The sequence below is a fragment of the Lissotriton helveticus genome, chromosome 1_1 (assembly GCF_964261635.1).
Source record: "Lissotriton helveticus chromosome 1_1, aLisHel1.1, whole genome shotgun sequence".
In the NCBI taxonomy this organism is placed as follows: Eukaryota; Metazoa; Chordata; class Amphibia; order Caudata; family Salamandridae; genus Lissotriton; species Lissotriton helveticus.
This window is the reverse complement of record NC_136057.1, coordinates 19,397,592-19,409,802: the sequence shown is the minus strand read 5'-3', so window position 1 is coordinate 19,409,802 and position 12,211 is coordinate 19,397,592. Positions and strand designations below refer to the sequence as shown.

General features: G+C 43.8%; 1 protein-coding gene across 3 annotated transcripts in view; it reads left to right on the top strand.

Moving 5' to 3' along the window:
• LOC144811934 (glutathione S-transferase P 1-like) overlaps nucleotides 1-12,211 on the top strand; it is an 82,044-nt gene that overhangs the window by 22,889 nt on the left and 46,944 nt on the right. The window contains exon 1 of one of the 3 annotated variants that reach the window (XM_078673926.1): nucleotides 5,280-5,411. The exons of the other annotated variants lie outside the window; for them this stretch is intronic. Coding sequence (XP_078530052.1) covers nucleotide 5,411 — 1 coding nt within the window. The 5' untranslated portion in view covers nucleotides 5,280-5,410. Of the gene's footprint in view, nucleotides 1-5,279; nucleotides 5,412-12,211 lie in introns of those variants that run through there. 3 annotated transcript variants of the gene reach the window in all.

Genomic DNA, 12,211 nt, shown 5'->3' with positions numbered 1-12,211 from the left:
TCCATCTACCTTACACGTCCCCTTGTGCACACATCTTTCGGCAGTCTTTCTGTGTCAACATTAAGAGGTCACTGGATTTTAAATCTCATAACCTTTCATTAGCCATCTATTTTTTTTTTTTTTATATTTAGCAGATACGTTCAGTTATTTAAAGGTGGTAGACCTCGCTGGGTGACTGGAGGTTTCCACGCAAAAGCTTACAATATAGGTGTCACCTGCTCAGACCAGCCTGCAACTCAGTCGAGCTGCCATTAAAAATAATTATTGGTTCAGTCGCTGCCTGCAGTATCATGGTCTATGTTTTGAGCAGCAGCGGTGGCCCCACCTTCTTAGTTCTTGTCCCCAGTTACTCCTCCTTCATTTCTGATGTTTCTACAGGCCTCCTTTGTGCCACCAAATTCAGCCAGAGATATGAAAAAAAATCCAACATTTGAAGAAAAAAAAGCTAGGAAAATTTTGCAAACTGTCCAAGATCTGTAAGAATCTGAAAAATCCACAGGCATATAAGAAGTCAATTTTTTTCCACTGAGCAATATGTGTCATGGGTTTGCAATTTCACTACTTTTTGGTTATTCACATTTTTAAAGGCGGACCCAAGTTAAAGTGCTGATTTGTTGTTGAAGGTCCAAAAGTAGTATGACTTGTCTCATGCATTGCCATCATTTTCGGATTTGGCTCTTTTGACCTTCAGAAGAAATAAGCCAGACTACAATGATTCTACTGGTACTAGCATTTCTACTTCAGGTGTGTGAACATATACACTACACTCATGACCTGAGCTGGCTCTTCGATGAACAACGATGATTGTGGCCCACTTCCATCGTGGCGCAGTCTGTCAGTTTGAGACTCCATCATAATCCCAGTTTCCAAGCTGCAGCTCCTTCACTAACACCTAAAGGGAGCCGCAGTCCATGCAGTGCCGATTTCGCAGGCACTTTTGTAAAAAGTGCAGCATTTTTAATAAAAAGGGCCGATTTTGCTTCAAACCGCGAAATCCTGGAGGGTCAGAATAGAAAAAGGCTGCCTTTCTAATTGGTTTCCTGAATTATAGCTCCCACAGTATAGAAAAGCTCATTTGGGCGAACCATTCGAGATTATTAATCTTGGATGCTAATGGGGTTTCATTGAGCATAGGTTTTTAGTCGTTTAACTTGCGTGCACCAATTACATGTCCTGCAGCTAGCAGACATCTAAAGTAATGCAAATTGTGTTGTCGTGGCTTATGCTTTGAAAAGCAGATCACAAAAGGGGCCTTGGTGTGGTCAGTGAGTTAGGAAGAAAGGCTTATTTGGAGCTGGCCCCCCGCTGCACGAGAATCCTTGGATGCTGTTTGAAAAGACACAAAAATAACAAACTCTTCAATTGCATTTTTGTGTAAATAGTTCACAGTGGGGGCAGAGACAGGGGAGGGCCTGCTTGGAGATGAACAGGCAGGCTACGAATAGAGCAAAAGAACCCCACAAAAATGGCCACATCCTGGATTTTGGCTCATCTTGGGTGCTACTGTCTCCCCGCCTCATGGCGGAGGTGTGTGCATTCAAGACAGGCGCGAATATATCAGGCACCAAGAGGTGTACCTGTGCACGGGCAGGCCAGGGGATATGTGTTAGCACAGGGTGAACGAGGAACATTCAGAGCATGTTGCGAAAACTAAACGAATACTCCATGCACAACAGAGCGAGAAACCTCAGTGTATAGTGCTTCAGATCAAATCCAGAAAGCAAAACGCCAACAATTACACTAACAAGCTGTCTCCACGTTAAAGTGTGCATGCATATCTCCGGTCCATACGCCTGCATGTTGCAATGGAAAACAAGAGCGTGTCTGCCTTGTATAGCATATGAGCGTGCAGTGGGAGCATGTGAGGCAGAAAGGAGACGCCATGCGCGTGCACCTCGCCTGTCCGTGCGCGCACAAGGTTTGTCTCCCTTCGCGTACCAAACCGACAACAATAGGCTCGCCAAGGTGATGCAGCGCATGCGCTGCGTTCGCTAGGTGAGACCTAAAAACAAACGGAAAGCAATGTGGGTTGCGGTGCTGAAAGGAGCGTGTGACGAAATGAGAATCTCCCACAATTTTTTAATTTTGATTTATTGCAGCCACACGACAGTGTGCAAGATGCAACCACCCATACCTGCCAAGGTTTCAAACTGTTATGTGTGACATTTTCATAATTTCAATGTAGTTATGAGTGACATTCAACAACTGTGAGTGACACTTCCTCGCGAGAAAAATTAAGCAATGAAGACGAGGGAAACATACAATTATGAGAAATGACACCCATTTGAGCAACGAGAAAGTCTTAAGAAGAGCTTAAAACGTACCTGCAAAAAAAAGGACCAGAAATGGAAGGGAACTAACCTAGTGCCCCTGTAATCTGATCGGTCAGTGGGCAAGGACACTCGGCATCGGGCAAGGCTCAGGAGAGTGAGGCTGAGGAGCACATAGGTTACAGTCAGCCAGGGCGCCAATTGCTGCTCTCAAGCCTGCTAATATTGGAGGAACGCTTAATCAACAGTGGTCACCAAGACAGGAGATAATTCAATTTAGTTGCATGACTTTGGCCATTGCAGAAGAGCACTCCACTTGCTGTCACCTGTATGTATATTATTCTATCCCGGGCCATCTTGTTTGTTTGTTGACGCCCCCAATGACAAACTCCGCCACGGACTCCCTCGCTACCATGCTTTAACAGTGCCCCTCCAGTCTCCATAGCCACCCTTTTGCTGAGATGCATTTAATTAGGTTTATAGTGCTACTCATACCAGTGTAGGGTTTCAGAGCACTCTACATCACACATACATTACACAGAAACAATCAAAATGTGTAAATCAATGTATAGGAATGTTACATAGGATAGAAGATAGAGGACTACAAGGGGTAAGAGCCACATGTCATCCATACTGATAGTTTAAGAGTGCTTGGTCTGGCACAAACTCAGAATTTAAACGTAACACCAAGGTTAGGCAGTTCTCTTTAATAATAAGAACAGATGTTTTTTTTTTATTACCAAAATGAACCCTTTTTGCAATATTCTAATAATGAAAGGCTGGGGGGGAATCATAGCACTCTAATCTATACCTTGCAGGTCTTCTACGACTGTTAATAGCTCCCTGGGATTTTAACTTAAACACTGCAAGTAAACAAATGGATGTCTCCAACAAAGCACTATATTTACATTATATGCTCTCCTGACCTGCATTCAACACATGCTTTGCAGTCGGCATATTAACTCTCTGCTCTACTTGATAATCAGCCAGAATTTCCACTAGGCAACGTTCCGATCGATCTATGTGGCATTTTTATTGTTGTATGAAAATTTATGGAGGAAAGGAAGACACAACAAATGCTAACAGACCGTAAAAGGGGAACAGTGCCCCGAGGAAAAAGCTTAGACTGGAAAATATAAAGCTTTACCGGGGGCAGGAGCTGAAAGAAACCGCCGGTGCAGCCAGGATAGGTGCCACACCCTCGCACTGGAGAAATCATCATGGTCTTCGTCTCCACTCAGCAGAACGATCGGAATCGCGGCCTATATATTGTGCCTGATTGTGCCGGCGCCATTACCTATTTGTGAGCGTTTTTGATTATTTGTGCCCCAATCCTCGATCGCTTTTGCACAAGTAACTCCCCACCCTTCTTCAAGCGCCTTGAGACCCTATGGGTATGTAGCGCGCTATATAAATTCTTTGACTTGACTTGACTATATGAACTTTTACTTGTATTGATGTATTCCCGGCCGCCTGCCCCACGATGCATCCCTGCGATCATCAGAAGAGAAGACAGGGCAAGAATGCAAAGCTAGCCAGAGGCTATAAATAATTAAATGATGACCTGCGCCCACGCAGTCCCTCTCGGTAATCTCTGGCCTCACCAGACGCGCACTTTCAATTGCGCGCCACCCTAAGCGTGAAAAACGCGCAGCCGCAGACCCGGAGACATCTGCGCAGAATTGAAAGTTATTTATTTTGTCATGTCTGGGCCGTGGGTGCGTCCGTAGTTTAAGCTCATATTTCGAGCCAGTCTGCAATGAGCTCAGGGGGCCCCCTGGACCTCGAGGCCCCCCCGCACCGCGTGGGCTGCGGGGGCCTTTGTTACGCCCCTGCATGGGCGCAGGACTGTGCAAGGAGGGGGCGTGTCGCTGTTAAGCATTAGTGGTTATAATGTGCCCCAAGAACATGTGTGTGTATTTTTCTTTGTTCTCAGCATGCGGCATGCAGCATGCCCCTCCTTTATTCCTCCAGATATCTCGACACCACCCTTTCTCTAGAGACTTTTTTTATGCTAACTTTGGGTTCCTTTTAGTGGTTGGTGGGTGTTTTCCTTAGGTTTGATGCAATTCGCCACCCTATTTATGCAAGGCAAACGGGACCCTTGATCAAGCCATCTTGTGGTGTCTGAGGTCGGGCCTACTGTTGTCTCCGGATGGTGCACGTGAGACCTGGTGCGCATTGCCAGCTGCCAGGCTTGACACAGGGGGGGGGGAGCTCAACCAGCACTCTACTCTCACCCAGAGCCATGATGGACACTACGGACTCCCCTCTCCTTCCAGGGGCGGCCTTAGACATGTGCAAGCTGTGCACCTGCACAGGGTCACCAAACCCCAGGGGCCGCCACGCCAATATATATCCTTAATATAATAATCCTCTGAGGATGGATACATATTTTCGTGGCGGCCCCTGGCAGGGATTTGGCGGCCTCCGGCTCTGTTCCACTTCCAACCACCCTGACCCCCTCTTTTCACTGGCCTCCGCACTCTGCCCCGCCCGGACCAATGCATTTGGATCAGCAGTTTCTGGCTTACGGCTAGGGACCTATAACGAGCGGCCATGCTGCTGTCGCTATTTTCCAGGGACTAGACTTATTCCGCGTCCTTAGAACCAAAAGTTTCCAGCCAGGACATTTCTCATTCATATTGACTTTCTTAGTATTAATATTCAAAACAATTGGTGTTATTTTTTGTATTGTATTTACTTGTGATGAAATATGCTTTTTAAAAATCGACTGAACGTAAAAAAAAATTGAAAATGTGTGCAGCCTTTCCTGCTTCTACAATACTTGGCTCGTTAGAAAAATACAGGCTTCTACAGATGGGGTGCCCCCCCTGCACAGGGGTGTTGGTGGCGCATTCTATAAGTTGGCACAGCGGTTGTCATTGCCAATGCTTGATGGCCGGTGCCCTGCGGCCTTGTTGTAGTCCCTTTTCTGTGTCTTCTATCCGAACGTACTGCTTTAACATCGAAGCGGAAGCGGAAGTACCGTAGCCGTGAGCCCTTCAAAGCGCTGGTGCCTGAGCATTGAAGCGGAAGTGCAGTGCGGACCGGAAGTGCAGTGTGAAGCGGACCGGAAGTGCAGTGACATAGGGCCCGCGAGCGAGGTGTCTCCGGAAGTGCTGCTGCGACCAGACGGAAGTGCGTAAACTCGCTATTGCGTCAGTAGTGGAGAGGGGAAGGAAGCGCGGCTCCATTTTTTGGGGTGTTTTTTGGGGTGTGGGGGGCGTTGGCCCTCTGAGCCCCCCCCCCTGCAGTGCTTGGAGGCGGGAGGGCGCCTCTGGTGTGCGGTGAACCATGGCGCCTTCTTATGGCGTCCTTAAAGGCCCCCACACCCGTGGGCGCGGGGCTTCGCATAGCGCCTCGCACACGGACCGCTCCACGAGGCGCTGCCAGTGAGGGGGGAGAGGCGGGGCCCACGGAGGGAGGTGCACGAGCCCTGGCACTGGGGTGTGTTTGCAAAGCACGCGGCAAACCTATCATAGGATATGGACCTAAGACGTGCGAAAGCCTTTTACGTCACATCAGAGGATGTCCCTGTATTGAAAAGCCTTTATTGCAAGAGACGCACCGAGGAACATGTTTATTATTATTATTATTATTATTTATTTATGCGTTTTTTTTAGAGCGCGGACTTCACCCGAAGGTGTCAGAGGCTTCACAATAGGAACAGAACTGATACAAGAGAACATTACAAATGAACAAAATACAAAAGCAAACGTTACATTAAATGAGGCAAAAGTGACAAATGTGAGCAAACAAAATACAAGAGGAGCAAACGGTGCATTACAGGAGGAAAAAGTGACGTCTGCGCAGGTTACAAAAGAAAACAAAGTACAAGTAGAGGTATGATACTGCAATATATGGAGGGCCCTCAAACACAAGAACAAACGTTACATAGGCACTGGTGGCACTTGTGCAAGTATCGAAAACAAACAAATGTAAGAGGTAGAAATAGTGTGTTACAAGACAAAGTGACGTGTGCATGTTACACACGAGTCCCAAACACAGGTAGAAGGATAATACTGCAATAAACGGCAGACTCTCAATACCTGTCTCTATATCTGAGGCGAGCCCGCCCCATATGCACACAATCTGTGGCCTAGATTCGTATTCTGCACTGCGTAACATACCTAATTAAATCGAATTTTGGAGGTTTTTCTACAGTGCACATCCTAAACCATCCTATGTGATAAGGAACGGAGAGAAGAGACAAAAGAGAAATAATTCTTTGCCAGGATTAATCCCAGTTTCTTGATTTCACGCTAAGCGATTTTGCACGATACTGGTATATGTGTTCCCATCTAAATGAACGCCTGGCCTTTCATTGCTACCACGTGTTATTAGAGCTCCGATAACAACCATAAACTTTTTACATTTTTGGTGCAGTTTTGTATGGCACAAAGCAAACCTTTCCTGAAGACATATGAGCACTTCAAAACCACAGACCTTACACTTATTTTGTCAGCACAGGGACATTTGCACAGGTTCACAGGTTGTTGACACAGCAAGCACATCAAGATGATGGAGGGATGCAGAAACTTCAAACACTCAGCCACACTCAAGAGATCTGTGTTTAACCCATCGTTTACCCATCTTTTTTTTGCTCACTATGCCACCCCAGTATGGACCCAGCCATATGCAAATCAGTCAGTCCACCCCAAATTACCAGGACAGGTTCTCCCTGGACAGGAAACAAGCATCCCGGGACCGGTTTCAGTGCATCACCCTATATCAACCAGTCTAGCTTAAATCCATTGGCACAACGAGCAAGTGACCCACATCGGCATACCCTTCCGCGTTAGATTTACTTATCCCACTTAATTTGTAAAACTTTTTGGATTGTTTAGTTGATTTTAGTAAATTGCAAACTGTGTTTTATAGGTTACAAACCCTCACACTTACCAAATCTGAGGGTTTGCAACTGTTATTCCATTTTGTAAATCGGGCCCCAGATAACATTATGTAATGTAGGTGCCAAACATGAGTAAAATGGGATTATTGTGGATGATTATGCACAGATTTAGTTGGGTGAAAGTAAGTGAAGACTTAAGGTGGTGATAGGGAAGATGGCGATAACTTTTTTTAATACAATATTTATGTTTTAAAAGTTGTAGGTGACAGTTGTTACTGCTACACTCTTTTCATCATGCTTCATTTACAAAAACCTCAGAAGGATGGAAGACTTAGTTTGCGTTGAAAGGATTCGAATTTGCCGCCTGCAGATTACTAGAAATCTGTATGAGTAGTTACCTCAGTAATTTTCATGAGGTCCTTAAAGCAGGCATACTGACATAAGGGAAACCTAGTTTAGTGTGACTGGGCGAGAGAACAGAAAATAAGAGGGAATTATGACGGGCGAAGATCAGTATGGATAGTTTGAGTATGTGGCTCTTGGAAGAGGGTGAGATTGGAGGGCGGTGCATAGAAGGACTAGTGGGACAACGTGGCAGTTTGATTGATAGAAGTCGACCGGTATCAAGTGACATTAGATAGATGCTACAGGACTGTTAATAGAGTGTAGTTGGGACAGAAGACAATGTCTTTAAATAGGAGGGAGCTGTTAATTCATGGCATAAGCTCAAGGGGCACTCGAGGGAAGGGCCCCAGGTGGGAGAAGGTAATCGGTGCAACCAGTGTATTATAGCTGATGGTTGACCGGTGTGAAAGGTGACGTGTGACAAGTGGGAAATGCAGTGTGGAGGTGACTGGAAAGAACATGGGACACATGGTGGACAAAGGTGAGGTTAGGGATTGGTGGGAGGAGTGGATGCCAGGCAGGTGAAGGTGGAGTTGAGTGACATAGGAGAGGGTACAAGAAGGGATGTCTTGCTGGAGGGGACAAATACATTTAAAATGGTATTGGTGCCAAGACAGGATCAGAGAGTGGTGACGAGGGATGGTGTCCTGAGTGAAGGGACACGATGTTGGTTGCCCAGAGAGGGACAGACTGAGGTAGGAGTGAGTGAGGGATGTGGACTATGCAGTATTGGTGGCAATAGAGGGAAGTAATTGATGATGGGATGGCTGGATCCATGTTGAAAATATCGATATTAAAAACATCGAATAAAAAAAATATTGAAGTAAACATATTGAGAACTTAATTATCGACTCCCTACACATAAACAGGTAAGTACAATAATGTCGACACAAAAATATTGATGTAAAAAATATTGAAGTACAAAATATCACTTTAAAAATTACATAACTTAAATAAAATTAATTAAATGATATGAATATTAACAAAATAAATTACATGTAATATATTTTTACTAATTATAACAAATTAACTTAATGTAATTAATATAAACACAAAAAATGTGTACATATATTTACTTAAATACATTTTAAATTGTAAAAAATAAAATATACACAATTTAAAATTAAATAAAACATTCTATATTTAATTAACACATTGAACTATTAAAACAAGAATAAAACATACATTTAATAATAAAATAAACACAATAATAGTGAAAACATTGGATAGCAAGGGGGTAAAAATTACTATTCCCACTTCAGTAAGTGCAACAGTACGAAAAGCGTTGTATAGCGGAGGGGTAAAAATTACTATTACCACTCCAATGAGTGCACCAGTAGGTAAAGCGCTGGATAGCGGAGGGGTAAAAGTTACTCTTCCCACTCCAGTGAGTGCAACAGTAGGAAAAGCGCTGGACAGCGGAGGGGTAAAAATTACTTTTCCCACTCCAGTGAGTGCAACAGTAGGGAAAGAGCTGGATCCCACTACAATAAAAAACAAAAATATCAAAATTTGTTATTGAATTTAATTTCCAATATTCACATAAATAATATATAAATGTAAATATTCTTAACACAGATAATAACAAATAATTACATATTAACACTATAATATCCACAACACACACCTAAAATTAATGACACAATTACAATTGATACTTACAAATTAATAACTAATTATCAAACAATTAATAATAAATCAATTAACACATTAATTCAATACATTTTATATAATTAAATTACTTCCCAACCTATTCCCCTATAAACCTGCTACAGACTAAAAATGCAAAGTTCAATAAAAAAAATGAATATTAACTACAATAAAGAATTATTTAAATCTATATAATTAAATTACTACACACCCTATTCCCCGATAAACCCACAAACCGCTACGGAACAAAAAACACAAAATTAAACTTAAAATAAATTAATAATTAGTAACATTGTAAAACATATAATAAAATGACAAACATTTCTCGTTAATACTAAAATACATACCATTATTAATATATCAATATTTTTGTCAAATATATTTTTGTAATCAATATTTAAGACGTCAATATATTTGAAATTGATATTTCCTACTGGTCAGTCGATATTCTTGTCAACTATATTTTTGTTGTCTTTCTTTCCCACAATATTTTTGCGGCAATATTTATGTCTCGATATTTCTCTGTCGATATTCCTGCTCTGCGCGGGGATGGCTCAAAGGGAGTGGCAAACAGGTAGGGGGATGGTTGACAGAGGGATAAAAGGGTTGTGTGACAGGAGGTGTATTTAATCAGCGAAGCCATGTCTATGTTTGGAGTGTTCTTATGCTCGTTTGTAGAAAAAGTCCAGTTTCTGTCAGTTTTGTCGACCTCCCATACTTTTCAATACGAAGTTGTAGCAGTACTTCAAAATAAGAGGAACCTTCCATTGCAACATTCAAACATGGAGATGCGTGTGACTGAAGAGTCCGGGGGCTAGTAGATGTTGGCAAGCACAGGTCAACTGGAGGCTACAGGACATGTCCTGTTATTTGGCATTAACATAGTACAGTGTAAGTGCCACTTAGCTGGGCCTTCTGTGAATAAGAACTACAGATTGCCATCATAGCCTTAAGAGATGCACTTTCCCCCCCCCAAGTTACATTTTATTTTGGTACAAAAACAGTCCACACACCCACAAGTGGGACCTCATGGGGGGACAGAATCGCATGAGCAATACATCATTTGGAGTAATATTATCCTCTGTCAGCATTGCGCGAACCCCTGCAAAATGTCAATGATACTCCACAAATAAACATCATATAAACAAGCACTGGCGTTGCCAATAGGTCTCGCAGTAGGAAAGTTGGAGCTATTGGTTTTGTAAATGACAAAGCCCTTTAATTTTTTAAAAAGAAAACAAAAATAAAAGGCATTGTTATTTGCAATAGGTCAAACTTTCCTACTGCGAGACCTATTGGCAACGCCAGTGCTTGTTTCAGGAGTGGGTTTGTCCACAAAAGAGCCAAACGTAAAAATGAAGTGAAGCATGCAGACCATTTTTACAGTAATATAAGACAGGCTCTGCAAAAGAGCCGGGAAGTGGTTCTTTACTTAACTTGTGATGTTGAGCCTACAAACAGGCCGAAACAAGCCTCCCCAACCCCTCACCTCTCCATCCTCGTCACACTGTCGGGCAGTCTGAGAGACAGAGTTGCAGACAAATAAAACGTTAAGGGACTCCCCATATACATCGCACATGCAGGCATAGGGATACTTAATAGGGGAACTCCGAATGACCTGCTTTCAGCTTACTCCCAGGAGTGGGGGCTTCAGACCCTCCCCAGTTTTTTAAACACCAAAGTCTGTGATGTTAGCTAGTGTCCGTATGGCATGCAGCTTCTGCTAGCTTGACATTATGGTGTTGTTACTTTGTCCGTGTGCGAGCCAATACATACATGTATGATTTCAACAGTGTGTTGATCGAAGCTTTCCTATGTAGCAATGTGCGAAGTTTACGTCCAAGGTAGATGGATGCAAGATATCTTTGTTTGGCAACACAACTCAAATGGATGTGAAGGGCCCCAAAGTTCACCTGTGGGAAACTTTGTGAACATCTTGTGATTCTGGGCGAAACACTTAATATCTCCGGGTCTGAAGAAAAAAATGAATGTATTCTTGTAATGTACTTGGTGCTCGTGTAAAGCGTTCCAATAGCATCAGGTCTATGGCGGAATGGGGGAGAGTGGGAAAACACAGCAGAAGATTGCCTGTGCCTGGCCTCACTCAGAAACAGGAAGGGAAACCACACAGATGCAGGGGTAGCACATGGCTTCGAGGCTTTGCTGTGGGCGGGCTTAGGGCTGAAAGCGAGGCTTGGAGCACGATGTGTTTCAAGCTTCATTTAATAATAATAAATTAACAATGTATATCTGTGCATGCACGACCACGGACCTAGGTGCTCTTCAACAAAGTCAAGTTAAGCACAGAATCAAGAGAAGCACTGCACATCCGGGGATATACCTAGGGTAATATAGGTAAATCATGGGCATGGAAGCAGAGTAAGAGTGAGGGATGGGTGCCGGCGGCGTAAGATCACACGTGAAGCATGCGGACACTGAAAGCAAAGGTTCAAAGTGTAGAAGAAAAACAAACATGTGTGTCACACACAGGCACACGGGTAAAGACACGGACACTTCTGTGGCACAGACACACAGGCAACAAGCGCTGCAAAATATGAAACTGTTTTCAGCTGTGGCAAGTAGTACAAACATGCGTTCTGTTTAAATCGTCACCAACACGTACCTGATAATGCAGAGCGGCCGGGAAACTGAAAGTACGGCCGGCCACCGGCCAGCCATGAATAATTAGGGGAGGAGAAGCCGCAGAGCGCACGCTGGGCGAAGCCCTTTGATGTGCTGTGCGGCCTTAAAAACAAATACTGCGAGACCTATTGGCACGCTGCAATTGGTGGAAATTCATTGCACTTCTACCTTTCAAGCAAACAAACAAAAGCGCTTCCCAAAGCACTCACAAGCTCCATTCAGCAGCAGTATGGGGCTGGCAATGGTTTAAGGGGACAGGAATGTGGTGGCTCATGTAATTTTGAGTACGTCCCTGTATTGAGTTTGACTGTCACCCACAACGCCCTCCTAAAGCCCACCACACGGCAGTCCCCTAAATTGAGTCGCATTTTCCAGTCCTTTGACACCT